General features: G+C 39.0%; 1 protein-coding gene across 5 annotated transcripts; it reads left to right on the forward strand.

Annotated features, from left to right (window-relative positions):
• Window positions 1-1,738: 1,738 nt before the first annotated feature.
• Window positions 1,739-27,796, forward strand: DDHD2 (DDHD domain containing 2). 5 transcript variants are annotated; one of them, XM_082374652.1, is made up of 18 exons: window positions 1,739-2,131; window positions 3,378-3,605; window positions 4,425-4,615; window positions 5,404-5,493; window positions 6,056-6,176; window positions 7,323-7,412; window positions 8,365-8,500; window positions 10,328-10,536; window positions 10,819-10,886; window positions 11,536-11,658; window positions 12,550-12,645; window positions 13,691-13,819; window positions 13,927-14,082; window positions 14,353-14,455; window positions 14,596-14,766; window positions 15,471-15,633; window positions 25,047-25,154; window positions 25,593-27,796. In XM_082374652.1, the coding sequence occupies exons 2-17, from the start codon at window positions 3,386-3,388 to the stop codon at window positions 25,126-25,128; spliced, it is 2,148 nt and encodes a 715-aa protein (XP_082230778.1). In that variant the 5' UTR covers window positions 1,739-2,131; window positions 3,378-3,385; the 3' UTR covers window positions 25,129-25,154; window positions 25,593-27,796. The 5 variants fall into 5 exon arrangements, with proteins under 5 accessions (XP_082230778.1, XP_082230779.1, XP_082230780.1 ...); XM_082374653.1 differs by having other exon boundaries at window positions 25,962-27,796; XM_082374654.1 differs by having other exon boundaries at window positions 26,892-27,796.
• The last annotated feature ends 72 nt before the right edge of the window (window positions 27,797-27,868 follow it).

The following is a 27,868-nucleotide window of genomic DNA, read 5'->3' on the forward strand; positions in this document are numbered from 1 at the left end:
CGGAGCTACTGGGCCCGTGCGCCACAACTACTGAGCCTGTGCATCTGGAGCCTGTGCTCCGCAACAAGAGAGGCCGCGACAGTGAGAGGTCCGCGCACCGCGATGAAGAGCGGCCCCCGCTCGCCGCAACTAGAGAAAGCCCTCGCACAGAAACGAAGACCCAACACAGCAAAAAATAAATTAAAAAAAAAAAAAAAAAAAAAAAAAGCTAGCTACTGGTATCAGTTATATTATCTAGTCATCTGACAGGATCCTAGAGGCTGGGGCACAGTCCTGGCTTTCTTCATCCTCTCTGTGTTACGGAACCCAGGTCCTGCTGCTCGCTGCTGGAAAGCCCACTCTCGAGAGACGAGTGTTGGTAGGAAAGGAAAGGTTGCTTTATTTCGAAGGCTGGCAACCGGGGGAGAGGGTGGACTCCTGTCCGAGAACCAACTCCCGATTGCTGCTCAGGGGACGGGGGCTTTTAAAGGGGAGTTTCAGGGCTGCATAGGCGGGAGCAGAACAGCACAGTCAGTTCTGACAGTCATCTTGAAACCAGTAATGCGGTGGTCTGATCAGCGTCATCTTGGTTGTTTTAAGAACAGTTAATCTTTAGTTCCAGGGTTTCCATTTCTTTGAGGCCACTTCTTGGAATTGTGGCAGCTTATGTCATGGCTACAGTCTGGTCATCATGTAGTTAACTTCTTCCACCTGGTGGGGATTTCAGTATCTGTAAGACAGCTCACAGGATACGGCTCAGAATATTATCTATAGCCCTTGAGGAGGGACTGAAGGTCCTTCACAATGCTTAATGACTAAACTATTATTTGGTCTCCTTTGACTGTTTTCCTTTGTTTCTGCATTTTCTCACTTCTCTGATTAAACTTATTTTTTGCCTAAAGTTTTTCCACAGACAAAAGGCGGGCTGAGGACATGGGGTGAGGGGGCAGGGACCGTACGGTCCTGCTCCGTTTCATCTGCAAAGAACAGAAGCTATTCAGGTGTTATAAATTTGAGGAGAAGGTATAAGTAAACTTGTGGATAATTGTGTGTGGCTCTTAAACTGTAAGAGTATTAATCTGTTATAAAAAAATCCCTCTTTTAGTTTCCTTTTTCTCAGCTTTTGAAGAAATAACAAGACAGAAAAACATTCCCTGAACCCTTGCCCTATAATCTAGTTAGAAAATAGGAAAGTATTTTATTGCATGCCCGAAGGAATTGAAGTCTTCCAGAAAACTAAATAGGAGAGCTGGCAGGGCTACTACTTGAGAAATTCTTTTAACCTCTTTACCTCAGTTATGTCATCTTGTTTGGACAAAAATATCTCGTCTCCAACCCTCTTGCGGCTTTTGAATCCTGCCAAGCTCACCTCTTTAAAAAAGATATCTTTTTGGCAGCTTCTAAATCCCAATAAACGCAAAGGAGAGGGGCAAAGACCCAGAGACGATCTTTTCTTCCCTTGCAAATGCCAATGGTATCCGTTCTCAGCACCCAGAAGTGGAGGTCTGGGTAGACGCAGCTGCCGCCAGCGCCCTGTCCTACTTCTCACTAGGGGCATGGCATCCCGGCGTCCCCGCACCATCCCGGCCCATGAGCAGGGTCAGCCAGGGTACCACCGGGTCAGAGGTCTGTTTTCCCATCTATTAAGTGGGGAGGCTGGGTCATCTTTAAGAACCTTGCTTTCACTGCAATTTGAAACGCTCCCCACCTATAACGTCTCATTCCCCATCCCTGCCTTCTAAATACCTGAAGCCTCTCACCCAGACCCCGTGCGCGGGTACCAAGCGGAGGGCGCGCGGCCGGCAACACCCGCGTGCCCAGCGCTCGAACCTCCAGCCCGCTCGGAGGAGCACATCTCGCGCGAGTCCCTCCACCTCTCGCGACACTTCCCGCCAGCGCCCCTGCGGGCCTCCACGCCCCACCCGTTGCCTCCACGCAGCAGTCCCCGTCACCTCACCTTTGCTCTAGGCAGCCTGGCCCGCTGGGAGCGCGGCGGAGCACTGTGTTGGGCGCGAGCCCGGCGGGGCCGCAAGCTCCGCCCTGCTCTGCTCCGCCCCGCCCCTCCTGGGCTCGCGGGGAAGGCCTCCGCAGGGGATATGTCGTAGCCCACTCAGCGAAGGCAGGAGAACTTGAAAGGCTGCGGGGCTGCCAGGTGAGTCTGCGGCGGCGCGTTGGGGGCGGCGGCCGGGCCCAGGGCTCCGACCGGCGTGCGGGTGGGAGGCACTGCGGGATGGAGATGCCAGGGGTGAAGGAGGACGCGATGCCCGAGGCAGGGAAGGGGGGCTGGGAGGACCAGCCCTGGCGGGGTGGGGGTGACCTCGGTTACAGGGACGCGGCCAGGGACCCTTTTGCATCGACCGTGCCCGAAGGCACCTGGAAATTACCTCGTTTTCATCCACGCTCCGCTCCTCTCTGCGGGGCTGGACGCGGGACGGAGAGAGGCGTCCGCGAACCCTGAGGTCCCAGACCTGGGCTGCAGGAGGCCCGGGGTCGTGGGGAGAAGGGACACGCAAGGTGGCGGAAATAAATTCGTGCTGGGAAAAAAGATAAAGTGGCGGAAGCTGGAGAGCGTCCGCTCCGAGGGAGGCCGGGTGTTTGCGGTCCCGCTGCGCTCGGTGCTGAGATAGCGATGGTCTTGTCCGCGCCCCTCCGAGGAGCCTGGGTTTACTTTCGACGTCTGCAGTGTTAGTCCCTGCGAGTGTTAAAGGGGCGGAAATACACAGGTCACGGTCTTCCTTGAGGGAAGGAGGCTTTTGAGGTCACTTGTTACTTTTCGTCTGAGACCTGGATGGTGCGAGTGGGTGCGCGCGTGCGCACAGTGGCCCCAAGCGAGGGTTCGCGTTTTCAGAATTTGTACCACAGTCTCTACTTAAGCACCCTTCAAGCATTGATAAAAAGTGACTGGTTCTTAAGTGAATAGTTTTATTTTCAATATTGTGATTCCAGTAGTCAGGTAAATGTGTAATGACAAGGGCCTGGAGCCTACAACCAGGTGTTATTAAGACGGAGTACGCGTTTTTGCCTTGGGACCAGACTTAGATTGGAAATTGGGGTAAAATTTTTTTTGCAGTCAAGATTTCGACCATGTGTTTCTCGTGATTCCAGTTTTGTTTAATTAAAACCATGCAGTTTTCTGAGAGGATTGGAAGATCAGTGCAAAGTGGTTGGTCTAACTATAAGAAGCGTTTTGTTTAAGGCCTCCTTCCTCCTAAAAAAAAAGAAAAACCCCAAAAACAAAACCAAAAAAAGCTGTTAATTTATGTTATTTCTGTTTTAAATTATGCAGCCCCCTTAGATTTTTTTTCAGAAATGACTCCTTAAAAATGACCAGTTTTGTGTGTGTGAACAATTACACTGTTAATAGAAGGAAATTTTATTGATAGTTTTTTGTCTTTTAGAGGAAGAAATGTCATCAGTGGAATCACACGAGGAACAATTGTCCCAGTCAGATCCATCCCCGTCACCAAACTCATGTAGTTCCTTTGAGCTGATAGACATGGATGCTGGCAGTTTGTACGAACCCGTTTCTCCTCATTGGTTTTATTGTAAGATAATAGATTCTAAGGAGACATGGATTCCTTTCAACTCTCAGGATTCACAGCAGCTGGAAGAGGCATACGGCTCTGGTAGGGTGAAAGCTATGACTTGTCATAGACGAGGACTTACTGTCATTTCTCTAAAACTGTAATATAAAAGTCCTTATAGTGAGTGCTATTAGAAGTAAATTTTAGATTTTTTTCTAGTTGTCTCATAGCATTTTTTTTTGCTTTACATTTTTTATACTTTCCAAATTTTACCTAATAATCTTTTCTTTTTAACATCTTTATTGGAGTATAATTGCTTTACAATGGTGTGTTAGTTTCTGCTTTATAACATCCTATAGCATTCTTACATAGAAGTTCTGCATTACTATCCAGCCAATTTATAATATTCAAGAATTTGGTCTGTAGTTTGAAAACAGGACCTATTGTAATTCCTGCATAGTTAACCAATAATGTTTCTTATGTTTCAGTTTCTGTTTATGAAGAGTGTGGTACGGGCAGTGTCACACTGCAAAAGAATGAATTCTTTCATTTTTCTCTTGTTTTTTCTTCTTTTATGGAAACAAGAATGATGCTGGTTACTACCTTATCATCATGATGGTCATTAATTTATCTTTTGGTCCCTTAAACAAAAAATTCAGAAGAGCTTTCTTGTATACATTTTTTTTTAAGGGACACTCCTATCTCTCCTCAGAAAAAGAACAAAACAGCATTGGGTATTATTTTTTTCATGTTTCATTAAAACCAAGAATGATGTTGATGGTTTATAAAGTAGTTTAGCCAAGAAGAAACAGATCATTCGTGTGTTTTATAACATTATTTAGAGCATAACTCAGAGTTGTATTTTGGGAGCTCTATTTTGCTATACTATGTACTTCTTTTCCCCTTTCCACTCCCTGATAGGAAAAGACTGTGATAGGAGAGTTGTGCCCACTGATGGGGGCAGATACGATGTTCATTTGGGGGAGAGGATGCGGTACGCCGTATACTGGGATGAGCTAGCATCGGAAGTGAGGCGCTGTACCTGGTTTTACAAGGGAGACAAAGATAATAAGTATGTTCCGTACTCGGAGAGCTTCAGCCAAGTGTTAGAGGTATTCCTGTGACCCTTTTTTACTCATTTTCTTCATTGTGTTCTTCTCTTATTTCATAATCTTTTCTTCCTCTTGTGACTTATTCTGTGAATTTACAGAGAGAGTTTGGTTCTATTTGCATCACAGTTCATAGCATTTCTTTTTGCAAGCTCGTTTCAGGATAAAGTAGTTTTATTTTCAAATTTTGAAATACTATGGAAACTATTATGTATTTAAATTAAAATTTTTTTTCTCTAATGGTGATCTTTGTAAATATTTAAACTGTGACCACAGGATTGGTCTTTTTTGCCTTTTATTTTTCTTGCTCTGAAAATATTCTGAAATTTGCTTTAAATTGGAGTAGGATATTAATATTATTGAACGAAATATATCAAAATGTGAACAATGATTATTTCTAGTCTTGATGATGGAATTGGGACTGATTTTTTTCCTTTGTCCTGTACTATTATCGTAATTTTAAAATAAATTTGATAAATCAAGAGAAAGAACTTTATATGTAATGTAATCCTCATTTTATGGATAATATACATGCATTAACATTATTGAAAGAAATATATCAAAATGTGTACAGCGATAATCTCCAGTCTAGATGATAGAAGTAGAAGTGATTATTTTTTCTTTGCTCTATACTAGTACCTGTTCTCATTTTAAGAGAATTAAAATAAATTTGATAAATTAGAGTAAGATATTCTTATTGTAATTGTTTATCTCGCAGTATTCTTGTAAAAAAGTTCAGTTTTAATAGAAAAACCATTACGGAAATCTAATGAAATGTGTTTTCTTTTAAGGAAACTTACATGCTTGCTGTAACTCTGGATGAATGGAAAAAGAAACTGGAGTCTCCCAACAGAGAAGTTATTATATTGCACAATCCAAAGGTAAAGCAAATTAATGCCCTTCTTTAACATTGGGATTAAAGGTTAATTGCATTAGTAAGAAGAACTTAATTGGTTTCTTTTTCTGGGGATTCTACATAGGATAAGCTTTGGACATTTTTATATTACATTCACAGTTATGAAACTTGAAGCTGTGGCTCCTACCGTCATTTCCTCATTCAACTCTTACACAAAAATTTTCTTAGGGAAAATTATGTCACTGTAGATTTAGAAAATCACTGACACGTTATGTGGGCACCTCTTCCATGTGTAGGGTATGGTTGAAAGATCTGTTAGCCTGATGAATTTTCATTTCCCTATTTTTTTTTTTTTTAGCTTTACTGAGGTATAATTGACGAAATAGTAAGATATTTAAAGTGTACAACATTAGCCTAATGTATTTTCAGGATTCTCATTTCAAGCTGTAGGAGTTGCATATCAAAACTCCAGTTGAGATTTGACTATGTGTTATGTTTTAAAAGACCCGTTCCTACCCCTCAGAATGTATAAATAGAAGTGTCTTTAATGTAGAGTATGTTTATTGCTGTGATCTTTTTTATTTGAGCTTATGGTACATTACCAGCCAGTCGCGGGGTCTGATGAATGGGGTTCAACACCCACTGAGCAGGGCCGACCTCGAACAGTGAAGAGAGGGGTTGAGAACATCTCTGTTGACATTCATTGTGGTAATGTTAATCATTCATTTTTTTTCTTATCTTCTGATATACTTATTTGTGTATGACTTAAATCGTGGTCTTTCTCTATGGCTTTAGATTACGTCAAGGCTTAAAAATGGTCTTTAATCAAATGGGCTTATTCTAAGTTAAGATTAGCATTACTTCATCTACTAAGAATCTTAATAGGTACAAAAATCTCTTTTAAAGTTGCTAAGTATGTATGGTGGGGTGGATAAAATTTGACAGTACTAATCAGGAGGTCACTAAGTACAAATGAACTGATTTAGTCCTAATTCTAAGAAGTGTGATTCCACCTGCTTGATTATTAATTTATTCCTGGTAACTCCTGAAGGTTTTCAGGAGGTTTTCAACCAGGGAAAACTATTTTTCAGTAGGACCTTGATGGTTATCCATTGCTGTCTAGCTAGGGTCATTTATGGTTGGTTTTATAATATATTTAACTGGATTATAAAATTCCTTTCATCTTTCAGAGGAGATGGCTTGTCTCTTGGACAAAGTCGTAGACTTACTGTAATTTGAAAAGATGAGTTTAAAATTTCAGGCTTCAAATACATACCAGACTTTATTGGTACAACTGATAAAAATAGAATATTAGGTAAAAGTATCCTGTCAATATTAAATTACTTGAATTTGGTAACTGCCCTGTGGTTAAATAAGAGCATATTCTTAGGAAATACATAATAAAATATTAAAGGGTTAAAGAGATGTGATATATGCCATCTGATAATGTATGCAACCTGCTCCCAAATGGTTCAGAAAAATAAATGTGTGTGAATACACATACACATAGAGAAATAAAGCAAATGTGGTAACTGTTAAAGTGTTGAATCTATATAAAAAGTACATGAGAGTTTCTGTACTGTTCTTTCAAGTGTTCAATAAGATTGCAGTTATTTCAAAATAAAAAGTTTAAAAAACTTGAACAATGTTTTCACTGACTTATTACAAGATAAATTAGAAACAAAGTAAAATCACTATATTTTTACTAAGTAGTTAAATATGGGACTGTGTCTTTTAAAATATCTGCTCATATTTTAACTTGCCCATTTCTATTATCTATTCATTGTGAATGTTTGATTTTAGAATACATGACTAGTTATATAGAGTAATTTTTCTTTGTAATTTCACTTGTAGGGGAACCTTTACAGATAGATCACTTGGTTTTTGTAGTCCATGGGATCGGACCAGCCTGTGATCTCCGCTTTCGAAGCATTGTACAGTGTGGTAGGTTTGCAAAGCATGTCATATTAGATCATGTAAGGGGACTGTTAGTGCTCCTGTGAGTTGAGATGAAGTGTTGTCTTTAGTCTGTTGTCTTAGCTGCATAATAAGATTTGGAGAGCTAAAGACAGGTGGCAAGGTATAGTCAAGCTTCCCAGCTTAGACCTAAAGTGCTAGTAAATTCCTTAGGCTAATAGGTTTATATTCTTAACTAATAAATCTTGAGTGAGTAAGCCCTCAAGTCTTATAAAATTGTTTTATGATGTGATGGTCCTCTTTATAACCATTCTAAATTTAAAGGGAACCATAAATATATGACCATGAAGATAATATAGTTTAAATGAATAACAGAAGCTTCAACCATTTTTGTAATTCATACTGTGATAAACCTTATGATATTCTAATTGGAATATTTAGGTCGTTAGTATAACTTGACTTTGAAAGGTAGTATTCATAGTCTAACTGCCCTAATTTGGGAGTCTGATCCTAATGGCTAATGCCGCTAAGCATAAACCTCCTAGAAGGTTAAGATCGACGTAATATGAATTCCAAACGGCAGTGTATTTTTTAAAAATTTAAAATTTTGGGTAAAGGTTGTTTATAAGAACCAGAAAGTTAGGATAGGAACCTGACTGCAAGGCCAATTGACATGGTCAAGTGGTTTCTTTAAAAAATTGAAACAGTTCCCTTGACACGGCAGAAGTTTTGAAGTTACTGTGTGATTTTTTTTTTATATAAAAATGTTTTGTATAGTAACAGCAGTTCTATATTAAAGGAATGTCTTTTCCTACATGCACTGTTAATTTTTTCTTGAATACTCACTCTACTTTTGACTCGAGTCAGTAGGTGCTATAAGCAAATATAGATGGATGTAGTATAATTATAAGATCTGTTGCATCCTCGCTCTACAAATTGATCACTTCACCGTTAATGCATAGTTAATTTTCTTTTCTAGTTAACGATTTTCGCAGTGTTTCTTTGAACCTGCTACAGACGCATTTTAAGAAAGCCCAAGAAAATCAGCAGATTGGGAGGGTAGAATTTCTCCCAGTCAACTGGCACAGTCCTTTGCATTCCACTGGTGTGGATGTGTGAGTAGTACTTTACACCTTTGAGTTGCTAACTGTGATTGTAATGTTTTCTGATCATTGATATGCTTAGGAACATTTCTGCTATAGCTGATTGTATATATAAAATTTTGTTCAACAGAAAACTTTTTGTACTTCTGTGTCTTTTTCTTAAGAGACATTATTAAGTGTGGACCAATCCCTTTGTTTAACTAGCTCGGGTTAGGAGTGGGGAGTTGTGTGTATCTTCTTCCAGTATGTTTTACTGGCTCATTAGTGTTTACTACTACAGCTTTATTATTTCTTTAGCATAAAGCCGAATGTTGCTTTCTCCCCATAGTGTATAAGCATTTCCATCTTAAGATGTCAAAAGCCAACCTACCTCAAGATGTACAAAGTATTTTTTTGTTCCTTTTGTGATCACATTTAGATAATATTTGTCCAAATTTGGGGAAAAAAGGAAATTCCCAAATATTAAATTATTGGGGTTTATAACTTGAGGTATAATTGGTGCAATGACTTTTAAGTGATGGTTTTCTTAAGTTACAGGCTCAGTAGTTCTGTTTGTAAACTTTTTGGTAATGTCAGAGAAGGTTGCCTTATATTAAGGATATTCAGCTGTGGGCTCGCCAGAAAGAAGTATGTTCATAATATAGTTCTAGGATAGAAGTAGGAGATGCTTCTCTGGTAGATAAAGGAAGTAGCATTGTTTCCATGCTGGTCTTGGAAATGGCTTTTCTGATTCCATGTCTCTCAGTTCTTAATACCCTATGATTTGAGCATATTCCACGTGCCAAATGCTCCATTGTGGTGTTGCTTTTACTAGGTGCACAGAGTTCACATTCTTTCATATTTGAGTTGATGCTAAGAGGTTACTAGGCGCACATAGCCCTCTCTAAGCTACAGAAGATGTTGAAGGTTTGAGGAGTCTTTCTGGGAGCTTTGAGAAAGCTTTATGTGGAAGCTGATTTATACTACGTCAACATTGTTTTCCTTTGCGAGATATGAGTTCTGTTTGTCCTTGGCATCTGGCAGTCTCACCTTCTTTCAGCTTTTAGAAATTCGGCATAGAGACAGAGAGCTGATCCATTTATCATCTGACTTGTGATCAAAAAACCTTAATGCTGAGAATTCTAGGAAAAGCCTCTTGTATCTTTTAAAAAACTCTATTATAGAGAATTTTGTACACAAAAGTAGCATATATAATGAATCTTCATGTATTGATTATGATTACCCAGCCCAACAAGCCTCAACACGTGGCCAGTTCTGCCCCATCCATATCTTCCGTGTACTGCCCATCCCTCCACTCTATTACTTTTGGATAAAATCTTAAGACATCATCATTTCATCTGTTAAATGTTTCAGTTTGTATATCCTGTTAAGGATTAAAAATATATATATAACACCATTATCACATCTAAAAAAATTCTTAATATCAGCAAATATACAATCAGTATTCGAATTTGTAATTGTCTAATAAATGTCATGATTTATATATACACATCATACATATACATGCACATACACACATAGTTTAAACTGGGATCATAAATTGCAATTAGTTGATGTCTTTTAAGTCTCTTTTAATCTCTTGATTACCTTTCTATCTCTTATTTTCTTGTAATTTATGTCTTGAGGAGGCTGGGTTTTTTGTCTTGCAGAGTTTCTCACACTCTGAATTTTGCTGGTCACATCCCTTTGGCTTCATTACAAATGTCCGTCCTCTATATTTCCTGTAAATTGATAGTTATCCCTTGTATCTTAATTTCTAAGTGTAATTTGGATCATAACTTAGAGGAGGCTATGGAATGTATTTAGGTTTTCTGCTTAAAATATCTTTTGTTTTTTCAGAGATCTGCAGCGAATAACTCTGCCCAGCATTAACCGCCTAAGGCACTTCACCAATGATACAATTCTGGATGTCTTCTTCTACAACAGCCCCACCTACTGTCAGACTATTGTGGACACAGTTGCTTCTGAAATGAACCGATTATATGTACTTTTTCTGCAGAGGAACCCTAATTTCAAAGGGGGCGTATCCATCGCTGGTCATAGTTTAGGTAACGGATTCTATGTGACCAGAGATGACTATCACATTTTAAGGATACCTGTCTTTGAAGTACAGGGTCTTTTATCAGTATCACATTCAGAGGTCTAGAACTGGTCTATGATGAAGAATTTGGAAGGGGTTGGAAGGGTGGTGGTGGATTGGAAAGAATGACTCCCTGCTTCATAGATTTTGCTTCATGGGTAATTGGCTTATTACTTTTTTTTGTATAAAAGACATCTATTTAGTGCTAATGCTTTGAAATTGTCCCTTCTTTCTTCTGTTTCACTTGTAGGTTCACTTATATTGTTCGATATCCTAACAAATCAGAAAGATTCTTTGGGGGATGTTGACAGTAAAAAGGTAATTTAGATGTTCAGATAGGTTCTTTTGTATGCTTTCTTAGTAAGCATTTTTAGATTTTAGGCTTTTTGTTTTTCGCTTAGTCTCATACCATAATATTTACATTTATTTTAATTTTAACAGACTTGTAATTATCTCTGTCATTCTTGGATGATAGAAGCAAGATAGTAGTATGCTTCTACAAATATTTGCCACATTCTAAAATAATTATAGGTATCTTATTTTTTCATTATAAATATGCACTACTGATCTGTTATTAGAATTATAGAATCATTGAGTTGAAATGGAATTTGCATATGAGGAAATGAAGAGTGAATTGGATGCAAACTGATATAGTTTATAGAAATTCTGTTTGAAAGCCATCCTTAAACATTAATAAGAGCTCAGGGAAGGCTTTATTAATGATGATGAAGAATACTTTGATACTCATTCATTCACTCATTCATTTATTTAAAAACATCTTAGGTTTCAACTGACTGCAAAAACTTAAAGATCAATCACAATTTATATTTCGTATAAATTACAATTTATTCAAAGTTAAGATAGGTCTCTGTGGATATCTAACATAGTACTTTCCTTTATTGCAAAGTAATATTAATAAAAATCTGAATGAATTTAGAGAATACGAGCTTTACAATTTAACTTTTAGGATTTGCCAAGTATTTTCATGGATCAAGGAGACACACCGACACTGGAGGAAGATTTGAAGAAACTTCAACTCTCTGAATTCTTTAGTATCTTTGAGAAGGAGAAAGTAGATAAGGAAGCTCTGGTAAAAATAATCTTTTAAAACTTTGCACTATACCATTTTCAGTATTTTTTTTTTTTAATAAATTTATTTTATTTATTTATTTTTGGCTGCGTTGGGTCTCCGTTGCTGCGCGTGGTCTTTCTCTAGTTGCAGAGAGTGGGGCTACTCTTCCTTGCGATGTGCAGGCTACTCATTGCGGTGGCTTCTCTTGTTGCAGATATGGGCTCTAGGCGCGCGGGCTTCAGTAGTTGTGGTGCACGGCTTCAGTAGTTGTGGCTCGCGGGCTCTAGAGCGCAGGCTCAGTAGTTGTGGCGCACGGGCTTAGTTGCTCCGCGGCATGTGGGATCTTCCCGGACCAGGGCTCGAACCCGTGTCCCCTGCATTGGCAGGCGGATTCTTAACCACTGCGCCACCAGGGAAGTTCCCCATTTTCAGTATTTTTATTGCTTCTTTTCATCGTACTGCTTGCTAAGAACCTGCCCTTTAGAAACATTTTAGTCATAAATACTTCGTTATCATTAGCGATGCTCTTTAGCCTTATCTGTGTGCTTTTTATCGTATAAAAGTGACCTTTGCTTTGTGGAGGTTCAGAGTTCCAAGGAGCCACGTTAATAGCAATGGAGCAAAGACTAAAACACAGCACAGCTCTGAAAACATGAGAGCAGGAAAAGATGACCACTAACTTTTCCAACTCTTATCTTCTGTTACACTTTCTAGAGCTCTGCTGTGGATATTTGCTTGTTTATTTGTTTTTGTTACCACTAGGGAGTCCTAGTCATGCAAAAGCAAAGAACAACAGAGTGTTTAGGCCTTATTCCTCTCAGAGAACAGGGCATTTACTTATTTAGTTTTAGGACATTTAATTGATTTTATTTTGCCTAGAAATAAAGATATTTGATTTTTTATGCTTAGGCTTTATGTACAGACAAAGATCTTCAGGAAATGGGAATTCCCTTAGGACCAAGAAAGAAGATACTAAACTACTTAAGGACCAGAAAAAATTCAGTGGTATGTGCTTAATGTAGCTTGTGGGATTAAACAGTTTTTTGACTTCCCTGTATCCTTGTGCTTTGTGAGGTGTTTAGTATAGGGAGCTAAGCAATTTTTAAAATTGACCTTTGGCTCTCTTTTCAGAAATTAAACACATTTACTTTATTGATATCTTTAAAAGTGTTATTAGCTTCAGAAGTCTTTATCTCCCCTGGACTTCCACCATTCAGTTTTTTCCTTTTTTTTTTTGTTTGTTTTGTAACTGCTTTATTGAACTATAATTCACAACACATACCATAAAATTCACCCTTTTAAAATATACAATTCAGTGGGTTTTAGTATATTTGCAGAGTTGTATAACCATTACCACTATCTAATTCCAGAACATTTCCATCACCGCAAAAAGAAACATCATATTCATTAGCAGGCACTCCCTATTCCTCCCTCCTGTGAACCAATGATCTATTTTCTGTGTTCATGTATTTTCTTATTCTGGATATTTCATATAAACAGAGTCATACAATATGTGGCTTTTTGTGACTGGCTCCTTTCACTTAGTATAATGTATTCAAGGTATAACCGTGTTGTAACGGTGCTTCTGCACTGAGCATTTTTGGCCACTGATTCCTTTCCATAGTCTAGTTAATTATTTTTCAACCTTTTAGCAGGTTGCTCAGTTCTGATTTAAGGCTGATAGAGACATACTACTTGCTTTGATTAGAAAGGCATAGCACTTCATTGAACTCCTCAGCAATCCCCAACATTCATTCCACAGTGCTCTGCTATCGTCTTCTCTCATGATGGTTGCCTAAAGTTTCAACTGCTACCCAAATGGCTTTGTACAGCTTTCATTATTTCAGAGCATGTAGGGATATCAATTCATAATTTAAGGCAACTTTTGTTTTCATCAGCTTTATCTTGTTCTCTGAGAGATTCTTCTTAAAATTGTTGACTACCATTTCAAAACCTTCCCAAGCATCCTTTTAAACCAGTAGAAAACTGTATAATCCTTTGGATATTTTCACTACATAGCAGCCCCACAGAACTATTTTTTATTCTTTAGGGAATTAATAGACCAACCCCGAAATCACCTGCAGGGGCGAATATGTCTAACATCCCCAAAGAATCGGAGTTCTGCAGTAGTACTAATGGTACTGGAAATGATGAACATCTGGATGTTGGCATTGGGCAGGTAACAATACTAATTCTCTTTGGCCATTTTATTGTTTGCCATTGGTATGGTAGGAACAGATGTAACTTTTGTTATTAATGAGAGACGCTTTTATTTCCTCCTTCCAGGTGCCTGTAAAATACCCCCGGCTCATCTATAAACCAGAAATATTCTTTGCCTTTGGATCTCCCATTGGAATGTTCCTTACTGTCCGAGGCCTAAAAAGAATTGACCCCAACTACAAATTTCCAACATGCAAAGGTTTCTTCAATATTTATCACCCTGTAAGCATTGGACAGCTCTTGTGGTTTTACCTGAATATTAGGGCTTATTGGTGAAGAGCATACGATATTCTATTGTGTTGATTTACTTTTTTCTATATTATTCTGTAGTAATGAGATAATTTATAATAGTATGAATCTGGAAGTGATGGGGCAGAACAACTACATTTAAAAAAATGAGCTTATAATTATTCTTGCCTGATACATAGCTCCTGAGACTGTCATTATCTTTCTTCAGCAGAGGTATATGTAGCTATTGTTTTTCCTATGTAGTTTGATCCTGTGGCCTATAGGATTGAACCGATGGTGGTCCCAGGAGTAGAATTCGAGCCAATGCTGATCCCGCATCATAAAGGCAGAAAGCGGATGCACTTAGGTAAGTCTTGAGTATAGAACCTGATAATTCTAGACCTTCTGGTCAGTGCACACTGACTGGACCTCATTCACTTTGTTTAGCTGTGTTGAACCCTTTTACCTCTGTAAACCATGTAATGTTCTTTTTCATATATGTTTCAGAACTGAGAGAGGGCTTGACCAGGATGAGCATGGACCTTAAGAACAACTTGCTAGGTTCGCTGCGGATGGCCTGGAAGTCTTTTACCAGAGCTCCATACCCTGCCTTACAAGCTTCAGAAACTGCAGAAGAAACTGAAGCAGAACCTGAATCAAGTTCAGAGAAGCCTAGTGGTCAGTGACACTGTACATACTGATTTCCTGCACCAGGCCAGATAACAGGGACTCCATGGTGTCTGGTTCTTGTTTTCCCAGGGTCTTCTTACTTTCTCCTTTTTATTGTTTAGGACCAATACTATGAGTCCTAATGGGCCTTCAACTCTGCTGGTGTTTTCTGTCATCTAATAGCCACAAATTTTGGAAAAACATTATTTGTGAGGGAAGATGTCAAGAGAAGCTGAGCATCTAGTAATGAGGCTTTAAAACATTCCCCACTTGGGCACTATGGCAGTGATGCTCAGAGCCTACACTGTGAAGAACCTTGCTTTTACAGGGGAATGTCTGTGTATTCATGGGTTGGTTTTATTTTCCTGGCTGGGGACTAGCTAGGACACTTTTCCTCTTAATTTCACAGTTAATACTGCATTCTTTTGCTTTAGTTTTCAATTGCCTAAGGAGTTCTAACCCTGTTTGCATTTAGTTTGTAAACCAAAGGCAAATGGAATTAGCCATTAAAGGTACAGGAAGGAAGAAAGGGATTGGATAAAATCAGCGTGCCTTGAGGAGAAGCTTTAAGGGGATTGAGAGGAGGAAAATGAGAGAGAGCTTTCTGAGCAGGGTAGCTCATCCTGCGGTACAGCTGGAGTCTGAGGGAAAGTAAGGACAACCTTGGAGGGCTGGACGCTTTTATATTCTTATTATGGTTCTTCTGTATCCAGATGTTAGCACAGAAGAGAACCTTGTAGCAGTTAAACAAGAAGCCCCCCCCATCCATGTGGGAATGCTGAATGGAGGCCAGCGCATCGACTATGTGCTACAGGAGAAGCCCATTGAAAGTTTTAATGAATATTTATTTGCTTTACAAAGTCATCTATGCTACTGGTAAGTGTTTGTTTGCTTTTTTAAGTCTATCTTTTTTTAAAATTAATTAACTTATTTATTTTATTTTTGGCTGTGTTGGGTCTTCATTGCTGTGCATGGTCTTTCTTTAGTTGTGGCGAGCGGGGGCTACTCTTCGTTGCTGTCACGGGCTTCTCATTGCAGTGGCTTCTCTTGCTGCAGAGCACGGGCTCTAGGCGCGCGGGCTTCAGTAGTTGTGGCTCACGGGCTCTAGAGCGCAGGCTCAGTAGTTGTGGCACACGGGCTTAGTTGCTCCGCGGCATGTGGGATCTTCCTGGAGCAGGGCTCGAACCCGTGTCCCCTACATTGGCAGGAGGATTCTTAACCACTGCGCCACCAAGGAAGCCCCTAAGTGTTTGTTTTTGTTTTGGGGTTTTTTGGTCTTAATTGTTTGTTAAGATTTCTTCAGATGATATGAGTGTGCTGTTTTGTAATTGTCTGAACAAGAAATCATTCTAATCCCAAATGTACACTGGCCTATCCTCCTTTTTCTACATCTATCAAATATCTGTGAAACAATTAAGACTTATTTCACCGAGCATAATATTCTTTAGGTCCATCCATGTTGCTGCAAATGGCAGAATTCCATCTTTTTTTTTATGGCTGAGTATTATTCCATTGTAATATATACCACATTTTCTTTACTCATTTGTCTGTTGCTGGACACTTAGGTTGCTTCCATATCTTAGTTATTGTGATTAGTGCTGCTGTGAACACTGGGGTGCGTGTATCTTTTCAAGTTAGTGTTTTTGTTTTTTCTGGATATATACCCAGGAGTGGAATTGCTGGATCATATGGTGGTTATATTTTTATTTTTTTGAGGAGTCTCCATACTGTTTTCCACAGTGGCTGCACCATTTCACATTCCCACCAACAGTGGACAAGCATTCCCGTTTCTCCACATCCTCGCCAGTGTTTGTTATTTGTGTTCCTTTTGATGACAGCCGTTCTGACAGGTGTGAGGTGGTATCTCATTGTGGTTTTGATTTTCATTTCCCTGATGATTACTGATGTTGAGCATCTTTTCATGTGTCTGTTATCCATTTATGTGTCTTTCTTGGAAAAATGTCTATTCAGGTCTCCTGCCCATTTTTTGATTGGGTTTTGTTTTTTTTTTTTTGATATTGAGTTTTATGAGCTGTTTATATATTTTGGATATTAACCCCTTATCACTCATATCATGTGCAAATATTTTCTCCCATTCAGTAGCTTTTCGTTTCATTTTGTTGATGGTTTCCTTTGCTGTGTAAAAGCTTTTAAGTTTAATTAGGCCCCATTTGTTTATTTTTGCTTTTATTTTTTTGCCTTAGGAGACAGATCCAAAAAAATATTGCTGTGATTTATGTCAGAGAGTGTTCTGCCTATATTCTCTTCTAGGGGGTTTATGGTTTCCAGTCTTACATTTAGGTCTTTCATCCATTTTGAGTTTATTTTTGTAAATGGTGTGCAGAAATTTTCTAATCTCATTCCTTTACATGTAGCTGTCCAGTTTTCCCAGCACCACTTGTCAAAGAAACTGTCTTTTCTCCATTTTGCATTCTTGCCTCCTTTGTCATAGATTAATTAACCATAGGTGCATGGGTTTATTTCTGGGCTCTTTATTCTGCTCCATTGATCTATGTGTCTGTTTTTGTGCCAGTACTAATCTGTTTTGATAACTGTAGCTTTGTAGTATGGTCTGAAGTCAGGGAGGGTGATATCTCCAGCTTTGTTCTTTTTTTCTCAAGACTGTTTTGGCAATATGGGGTCTTCTGTGATTCCGTATAGATTTTAGGATTATTTGTTCTAGTTCTGTGAAAAATGTCATGGGTATTTTGGTAGGGATCGCATTAAGTCTGTAGATTGCTTTGGATAGTATGGCCATTTTAACAATATTAATTCTTCCATTCCAAGAGTGTAGGATATCTTTCCATTTCTTTGTATCATCTTCAGTTTCCTTCATCAGTGTTTTATAATTTTCAGAGTGTAGGTTTTTCACCTCCTTGGTTAAGTTTATTCCTAGGGTATTTTATTCTTTTTGATGTAATTTTAAATGGAATTTTTTTTCTACTTTCTCTTTCTGATAGTTCATCATTAGTGTATAGAAAAGCAATAGATTTCTGTATATTAATCTTGTATCCTGCAAGTTTACTGAATTCATTTATTAGTTCTAACAGTTTTTTGGTGGAGGCTTTAGGGTTTTCTATACAAAGTATCATGCTATCTGCAAATAGTGACAGTTTTACTTCCTCCCTTCCGATTTGGATGCCTTTCTTTTTTTCTTTTTTTTTTCCTTTCTTTTTTTTTTTGTCTGATTGCTGTGGCTAGGACTTTCAATACTATGTTAAATAGAAGGGGGCAACATTAGGCATCTTTGTCTTGTTCCTGAATTTGGAGGAAAGGTTTTCAGCTTTTCATTGTTGCATATGACGTTAGCTGTGGGTTTGTCATAAATGGCCTTTGTTATGTTGAGATATGTTCCCTCTATATCAACTTTGATGAGTGTTCTTATCAAGAATGGATGTTGAATTTTATTAAATGTATTTCTGTGTCCATTAAGGTGATCGTGTGATTTTTGTCCTTTCTTTTGTTGATGTGGTATATCACATTGATTGATTTGTGAATGTTGAACCATCCTTGTGTCCCTGGAATAAATCCCACTTGATCATTATGTATGATCCTTTTTTTATATTTTTGGATTCAGTTTGCTAACATTTTGTTGAGAAGTTGTGCATCTGTATTCATCAAAGATATTGGCCTGTAATTTTCTTTTTTTGTATTGTATTGGTCTGGTTTGGGTATCAGGATAATGGTGGCCTCGTAGAATGAATTTGGGAGTATTTCCTCCTCTTCAGTTTTTTGGAGTAGTTAAAGGAGGATAGGTGTTAGCTCTTCTTTGTACGTTTGCTAGAATTCCCCTGTGAAGTCAGTCCTGGACTTCTGTTTCCTGAGAGTTTTTTTTAATTACAAATTTAATTTCACTAGTGTTTGGTCTGTTTAAATGGTCTGTTTCTTCTTGATTCAGTCTTGGCAATTTTTATGTTTCTAGAAATTTGTCCATTTCTTCTAGGTTGTCTAATTTGTTGGAATATAACTATTCATAGTATCCTTTTATGATTTTTTTATATCTCTGTGGTATCTGTTGTAATTTCTCCTCTTTCATTTCTTATTTTGTTTATTTGGGTCCTCTCTCTTTTCTTCTTGGTGAGCCTGGCTAAAGGTTTATCCTTTTTGTTTATCTTTTCAAAAAAGCAGCTCTCATTTTCATTGATCTTTTCTATTGCTTTCTTTAATCTCTATTTTATTTCCTTCTCTGATCTTTATTATTTCCTTCCTTCTGCTGACTTTGGGCTTTGTTTTTCTTTTTCTAATTCCCTTAGGTGGCAGGTTTGTTTGAGATTTTTCTTATTTCTTGAGGAAGGCCTGTATCACTATAAACTTCCCTCTTAAATCTGCTTTTGCTGCATCCCATAGATTTTGGAGAGTTGTGTTTCCATTTTTATTTGTCTCAAGGTATTTTCTGATTTCCTCTTCGATTTCTTTATTGACCCATCATCTTTTAGTAGCATGTCATTTAGTCTCCATGTGTTTGTTCTTTTCCCATTTTTCTTTCTGTAATTGATTTCTAGTTTCATACCTTTGTGGTCGGAAAAAAGCTTGATATAATTTCTATCCTCTGAAATTTGTTGAGACTTGTTTTGTGGCCCAACATGTGATCTGTCCTGGAGAACATTTCATGTGCACTTGGAAAAAATGTGTATTCTGCTGTTTTGGAATGTAATGTCCTGTAGATATCTATTATGTCCACCTAGTCTGTTGTGTCATTTAAGGCCACTGTTGCCTTATTGATTTTCTGTCTGGATTATCTGTCCATTGATGAAAATGGAACGTTAAAGTCTCCTACTATTACTGTATTATTGTCAGTTTCTCCTCTTATGTCTGTCACTATTTGCTTTATATATTTAGCTGCTCCTATCTTGGATGCATATATAGTAACAAATGTTATATCCTGTTCTCGTATTGATCCCTTTATCATTATAGAACGCCCTCCTTTGTCTGTTGTTATAGCCTTTGTTTTAAAGTCTATTTTGTCTGATAGGAATATTGCTGCCCCTGCTTTCTTTTCATTTCCATTTACAGGAAATATCTTTTTCCATTCCCTTATTTTCAGCCTGTGTGTGTCTTTAGCTCTGACATGAGTCTCCTGGAGGCAGCATATAGATGGGTCTTGTTTTTTGTCCAGTCACCCACCCTGTGTCTTTTTAAAATTTATTTATTTATTTTTGGCTGCGTTGGGTCTTCGTTGCTGTGTGTAGGCTTCTCATTGCTTTGGCTTCTCTTGTTGCGGAGCATGGGCTCTAGGTGCATGAGCTCAGTAGTTGTGGCACGTGGGCTCAGTAGTTGTGGCTTGTGGGCTCTAGAGTGCAGGCTCAGTAGTTGTGGCGCAGGGGCTTAGTTGCTCTGCGGCATGTGGGATCTTCCCGGACCAGGGCTCGAACCCGTGTCCCCTGCATTGGCAGGCGGATTCTTAACCACTGTGCCACCAGGGAAGCCCCACTCTGTGTCTTTTAATTGGAGCATTTAGTCCATTGACATTTAAAGTAATTATTGATAGGTATGTACTTATTGCCATTTTATTACTTGTTTTCCGGTTGTTTTTGTAGTTCTTCTGTATTCATTTCTTTTTTTTCTTCCTTTGTGGTTTAATGATTTTATTTAGCAGTATGCTTGTGTTCCTTACTTTTTTGTGTGTGTGTATATGTTGTAGTTTTTTGATTTGTGATTACCATGGGGTTCTTATATGTTGACCTATATCTACTTGTGTTAAACTGGCAGTCATTTAAGTTCAAACATATTCTAAACAACCTACGTTATTTTACTCCCCTCCCCTGCATTTTGTGGTTTTGATGTTACATTTCACATCTTCACGTTTATCCCTTAACTGTTTATTGTAGTTATAGTTGCTTTTACAGTTTTTTGTCTTTTAATCTTCATACTGGCTTATTTAAGTGGTTGATCCTCAGTCCTTACTATGTATTTGCCTTTTCTATTGGGATTGTGCCTTTTCTATAGGTTCTTACTTCTTTTCCACTTAGAGAAGACCCTTTAACATTTATTTTAGAGTAGGTTTAGTATTGATGAACTGTTTCAGTTTTTGCTTGTCTGAGCAGTCCTTTATCTCTTCTTCAATTCTGAATGATAATCTTGTTGGGCAGAGTATCCTGGGTTGCAGGTTTTTCCCTTTCAGGACTTTGAATGTATCATGCCACTCCCTTCTGGCCTGCAAGGTTTCTGCAGAGAAATCAGCTGATAGCCTTATGGAGATTCCCTTGTGTATGACTCTCTTTTTTTCTTGCTGCCTTCAGAAGCCTCTCTTTACCTTTTGCCATTTTAATTATGTTATGTCTTGGTGTGAGCTTGCTTGGGTTCATCTTGTTTGGGACCCTCTGTGCTTCCTGTTCCTGGATATTTGTTTCCTCCAGGTTTGGGAAGTTTTCAGCCACAGTTTCCTCAAATACATTTTCGATGCCCTGCTCTCTCTCTTCTCCTTCTGAGACCCCTATAATGTGAATGTTGGTACATTTAATGTTAGCCCAGAGATCTCTTATACCATTTTCATTTTTTAAAATCTCTCTTTTCTTTTTGCTGTTCTGATTGGGTGATTTCCATTATTCTATGTTTCAGATCACTTACGTGTTCTTCTGTATCACTTAGTCTGCTATTCAGTCCTTTTAGTGTGTTTTTTATTGAAGCTATTGAATTCTTCATTTCTGATTGGGTCTTTTTTATATATTCTAGTTTCTTGTTAAAATTCTCACTATGTTCATTTGTTCTTTTCCCTAATTCAGTTAACATTTTTTAATTAACTGTGTTCTGAATTCTTTATCTGGTAAATTGTTTATTTCTGTTTCATTATTTATTTTTTCATGGGTTTTCTCTTGCTGTTTCAATTGAGAGCAGTTCGTCTGCCTTTTCATTTTGCTTAACTTTTTCTGTCACTATGAATTTAGGTGAAACAGTTACCTATTGCGGTCTGAAAGGGGTATTCTTATGTGGGAGCATCCTTATACAGACTGTGTGTGCTCAGTGCCTTTGATGGGAGAGCAGGATTTGATGACACGGACAAAGTCATCTTTCCTCAGCTATCACCTTAGTAGGGGGTGGAGCTGGAGCTGGGTGTGAGGTGGGACTTCCCCTCTGCTCAGTGGCTGTCACCATGCAGTTGGGGACAGGGTCTGATCCTAAGTTGCTGGAGCCAAAGCCCTGAGGGTCCGGCCCAGGCTGGCTCTGTTCCCTTTAGGTGTGTTTCCCACCCCCCCTGCACTGGAACCCTTGCCCCAGAGCTGGGGAGGGCAGACAAAAGTGGGGCCCATGTGGGCTCTCTGCAGACAGAGGTCCGAGCTGTCTGCCACGTGCAGCCTTGGGTGCGTGTCCCCTTTGCCCCTCGTAGTCGATCACTGCCCCCGGCCTCCCCTGTCTTGTTATGGGGCCACACTGCAGGGCAACTGGGGCCTGTGTGGACTCTTGGTGTATGTTGGGGCGTAAGCCGTGGGGTAGAGGCCGCCATCAGAGTTCTGGGCTTCTTCTGATGCACTGCTTGAGTAAGTGCCAACAGTGGCTGCTGACACCCCACCCAGACTCTGCCCCAGGTCCGGGTTGCCTGTGCATCCCTTGGCTGTGTTTCTCCCTGTCGTGGCGGCCCTAGATGCTGTGCAGTGGTGCATCGTCATGGAGCAAGTGGGGCTGAGGTGTGCACCGAGGCGGGGAGACCTGGCAGCCACTAGAGCAGTCCTCCCACTGTACTCTCCGCCCTGCCTGGGGGCGAGCCAGCACGCACGCGCTCCCACAGCCCTGCTGCCCTCCAGCTAGCCAAGGGGGCTCGTCTCCCCTGATTAGGACCCCAGGACTGGGGCGTTCAGTCTGAGGCTCTCACTGCTCACTCCCCAGGGTGGGTCTCCGCCTGTGCATTCTCCCTTTTCCTCTGAGTCCCCTCCCAGGGGCACAGGTCCCAACCTGATCGCTTTTCTTCCCATCCTAAACGATTACATGTGGATCTTTCTTACAGCCTTGGTTGTACCAGAGTTTTTCTGCCAGTTTCCATTCCACATATAGATGTACTTTTGATGTGTTTTTTGGGGGGGTGAGTTCCATGTCCTCTTACTCTGCCACGTTGATCGATCCCCCTTGCCACCCATACATCTTCTTTGGTGAATTGTCTGTTGAAATCTTTTGCCCATTAAAAAAATTGGATTATTTCATTATTAAGTTTCGAGAGTTTTCTATATTTTAGTTACAAGTTCTTTTCAGATATACTTTTTCCCCTCAGGATGTGGTTTGGTTTTCATTTTTCTAGCAAGTAGGTTTTGAAGCGCAGTTTTTTATTTTGATGAAGTCCATTTTACTGATGTTTGTGCTTTTCTGACATATTTAAGAAATCTTTGCCAAATCCAATGTCATTAAGGTTTCTCCTTTGTTTTTAGAAGTTGTGTCATTTTAGCTTTTACATTTAGCTCTATGATCCATTTTGATTGAGTTAATTTTTAAAGATGGTGTGAGGAAAGGATTGAGGTTCATTGTTTTGCATGTGGTTTTCCTGTTCTAGCAACATTTGTTGAAAAGTTTATTCAGATGGAGAAACTGTTGAATTGCTTTGGCTCTGTTTTGTTCCACTGATCTGTTTGTCTATCCTTATGCCAATAAAACACTGTCCTGATTACTGTAGCTTTATAGTAAGGCTTAAAATTAGGTATCTTGAGTCCTTCATCTTTGTTGTTCCTATTCGTAGTTATTTTAGGTATTGTAGGTCCTCTGCATTTCCTTATATATTGTAGAATGAACTTGTTAATTTCAGCCAAAAAGCTTTTTAGGGATTTTGATTGTGATTGCATTTTATCTATAGATCAATTTGGGGGAAGAATTGACATCTTAATAATGCTGAGTCTTCTGACCCACGAACACAGTTCTCTCTCAGTGTATTTTGGTCTTTAGTTTCTCTCAACAGTGTTTTGTGGTTTTCAGCGTATGTGTCATGCACTCTGTAATTCGTATTGCCCTCCTCCTATTATGAATAAGGTTGAGCATCTTGACATATACTTAAGAACCATTTTAATTTTGGGGGGGAGTTATCTATATACCCTTTATTCTCTTTTATATTGAAATTTTGGTTTTTTAATTGATAAATCTGTGATATGAGTTGTAAATACCTTTTCCCCAGTTTGTCTTTGACATTGTGTACATTACTTTTTGCTAAGTAGAAATTTTGATTTTTATGTAGTCAAATTTATTTTTTTTCCTTTTTTGGCTTCTGGAATTTGTGTCATACTTAGATTTTCCTTGCTCTCCAAAGAATTCCTTACCACAGTTTATTCTGATATTTTAGGGTTTCATTTTTACATATAAATCTTTGATTCTGTTCAAATTTATCCTAATAGTAAGGTGTGGATTGATCCAAATCATTTTCAGGATAGCTATCCAGTTGTTGCAACACTGTTAATAGATCTGAGGTTCTACCTTTATTGTATTAAATTTCTATGAGTATTTAAGGCTATTTCTGGACTTCCTGTTCTTTTCTATTGATCCATTTATTTATGCACCAGGATCACACCATTTTAATATCTGGTTTAGCTAATCTCCCCTCACTGGTATGGGAGGAAGGAGTTTCTTAACCTGCCATCTGTGTATGGAGCTTGTGGGGAATAGAAAAAAGTCTATGAGTCCAGTGAGATTCTATTTATAATTTCGGGTATATATGTATATGGTGTCTTTTCTGGGGAGAAATCCATAGGTTTCATTAGATTCTCAAATAGATCCATGACTCAAAAAATGTCAAACCTTAGATCTAGAAAAGTGTTTGAGCCATATACCCTTACAGCAATCCGTGAATGCTGTATTTTTATAATCAAATTTCTTTACAAACTGGATATAAATAATTGCTTGTACACACACTGAATAATATCTGGAAGATGCATGAGAAATTGGTAACGTTGGTTGTCAGAAGTTGGGGACTAGTGGTGAAGAAACAGTGAGAAGGAGACTTCATTATTATATCCTTTTATATCTTTGATTTTTATTCATATGATTGTATTGGCTTTTTGAAAAAGGTGAATAACATTTAAAAAATTAAGGTGATGAATTGGATGACTCTTCCATGTTGTTCCAAGAGTGAGTTCTGTGGAAAGGGACGGCTTGGTCATTTACTACTGGCTTTTTTATATTACAGGACATAATGCTAGACTTATTTGTTATAAGGTTACCTTACAAACCACTGCCAATTACATCACCTCTGAGTCAGATTTTTTTTAAACAGTAAAAAAATGAACTCGTAAGGTGGTTGTGTAGATTGAGATGATACATGTAAAGCATCTAGTACGAATGTTAGTTTCTTCTTTTTACAACAAAATTTTTTCTCTTTACAGGGAGTCTGAAGATACAGTATTGCTGGTCCTCAAAGAAATCTACCAAACCCAGGGTATCTTCCTTGATCAGCCTTTACAGTAAAAATGAACCACCTATGGCTGCTTAATGTAAGTTTTTAAATGTCATGTATGCAGCATGGTTCCTACATATTAACATGGGACGAGGAACCGTGGAGCCTCAGCTCTTTATAAATACACTTTTTGTTGCCTGTCACCAAGATCCAGGTTATTTTTTAGAGGGACTCTGGTTAAAATTCATGGGAAAAAAGCACAGTAGGCCACTTAGAGAAAGGTTAGTGTATGTTTGTTTTGTTAGCGACTTGGTCCAATAATACTTGCCATTTTTAGGATCTAAACTCAGAATCTTAATAGTTGACCATCTGAGAGTTACCATGGCAACAGTTACAGCTTTAAGCACAAACAGCTCACCCTGGGATTTATGTTACTCAGCCCTGTAGATGTGTAGTTAGAAAGTTTGTGTGTCAGACTCTGGCGTTCTCTCTGGTCGCCTTCCAGCGTGATGGCCTCTTCCACTCTCTCCCTTAGACGGACACTGAGGGATCCTTCCCCAGAAAACCTGCCTCTTTGTTGCTGCAGTTTTCCTCTCCTCAGCTGCGACATTTCCTGCAGGTTGCCTGCCACTTACTCACCACTGGGGTCTTTGGAAGATAATCTTCCTCTCTGGAAGTGAGTGGAAAAGCAAAGGGAAGACCCTATTACTTTTTACCACTGGCTTCAAAGAAACACTTGCCATTCTTTCGTCATAGCTGGGAGTGGTTTGCATCTTTAATACTTTGATGATGGTATTTAGGTACCACACTTTATTGCTTATTACTTGAGATGGTATAACGTCTGTTTGAGTTTTTGTTTTGGGTTGGGTATAAATTTTTCTAAGAAATTACTGCTTATCTTTAGAAAATATTCTAATCTGGAAGCGGACTCCCGAGATTCAGAAGGCATTTTGGGGTCTGCTCATCGCTCATGGGTGTTCTCTGCATTTGAAGGCCAAGTCTAAGTGGATGAGGGAGACCGGTGGCCATCAGACTCTTTTGAGCCAGCTTTTATTTCCTACACGTACTGTATGAACAAAGACTAAAATTTGTAAATACTGTTTACTCTCTCTACAGCTGACTGACAGATTTATCGCTAGGAATCACTGAGCTGTTCATTGTTTCCACAGCTGTTTGAGCTCTCGGTGGACAGTCTAAAGTGGACAGTTTAGTTCACATCAGGTGCATCTTTATAAAGCAAAGAGATATTATATATCCTAGACCTGCCCTTTTATATCATATCATACTTCAAACTGCGAGACTCTAGACAAAGTCCGACTTAGTTGTTGGTTCTTAAGTTGAGGGTTATAAAAGCTGACAGACCTGAAATTACACAGCTTTGACTGCTTATTAAGTGATGAATAAAATGTTTTAGTGGTACATTGATGGTGAAATAGAATTTGTGTAAGCCATCTGCCACAGCTGCTTGGGTGCAGGGAGTATTGAAGAGTGTCCTCTTCAAGCACATAAACAGCGTTGCCTTCTTAGGTACCTGTAGTGCAGGACGCTGCGGGACAGGCTCCCGGCACAGGCAGTGTTGGTAGATCTGGCTAGGGGGAAGTGTTCCTTATTCTGCAAGACAAACCTGCATCTGTGGGGCCAGAAACAGCTGTTGCAGAGTCAGTGTCAGAGCGTGCCAAGTGAGATGCACCTTGAAGAAGACGGGTGAATGGAGACTAATTGTTTCCAAGGCATCTTGCTCACCACTGTGCTGCAGGTATTTTCTTTCTCACAGGTCTCAGCATGTGATTGTCTTTGCGGTTCTCTTTGTGACAGTCCTTCACACTCCTTTCAGGTTCCTACAGGCCCTGGTGGACAGAGCGGTGTAGACAGGCAAGCTGTGTTTCGTTTTTTATATCGGTTTCGTGTAAGTAAATGTATCATGGTATCCAAAGTCCTGGAATTTAACATTCACATAAGCCATCTCTTTGACGGCAGAGGGAAGGTTAATTACTGTCACCCTAGGGTGAAGGTTGGGGTAAAGGTGAGAGCCTGGCCTTTCCTTGTCCATCTGCTTACAGACTAATGCTAAGCCACTAAGAAGTCTCATCCCTATGAAATACTTTATTTTCTTTACTACATAAACTCTGAGTCTGAAGTAAGGATTACTGAGAATTCAGTAGCATTCAGTACATATTGAAGGGGAAGCTTTCATCAAGTTGTTGTCTTCAAATTTAAATTTGGTCTTCCTATTAACAGAATAACTAAAATGTAAGAGTAAACCAAAGGACCAGCAAGAGTGAGTCCCTGTAACCAAAGATGAACAGCATCAACCTGGATGGCTAGATAAACCACTGTTTGTACTAAGACGTGTTTCCTTCCTGGTGATGAGGGACAGGTGACTGGAAAAGAGCTTTATATCCTGTTTGTCCCCCTGTGCTGGTATCACGGATGTATATTCCACAGGGTAATAAGCTTGACTTGAGTTCCTTGTTTAGTTGTATATTATTTGCACTACTTCAGTTGTATCATGTGCAATCTCTTAACCAAGCCTATTTTTAAATGCTGGTAGAGTATCATTTTATACATAACTCCCAGCTGCAGAATTGGTATTGCTTATCTCAGCAAAAGAGATTGTTTGCATGGAAAGATTAATAGCACTGATTAGCTTTCTGATATTTTGCACTTTTTGAAATGTTTTTTATGTGACTATATTTAAAACTTTAGTAAATACTGAAATAAAACCATACTGACCAGCTGCCTACTTTTACCTGGCTCATCCATCATAAAGTAAAGAGAGTCAATACAATAACCATTTCTCTTCCCCTTGTG

Source organism: Balaenoptera borealis (assembly GCF_965194805.1).
Source record: "Balaenoptera borealis genome assembly, chromosome: 21".
Lineage (NCBI taxonomy): Eukaryota > Metazoa > Chordata > Mammalia > Artiodactyla > Balaenopteridae > Balaenoptera > Balaenoptera borealis.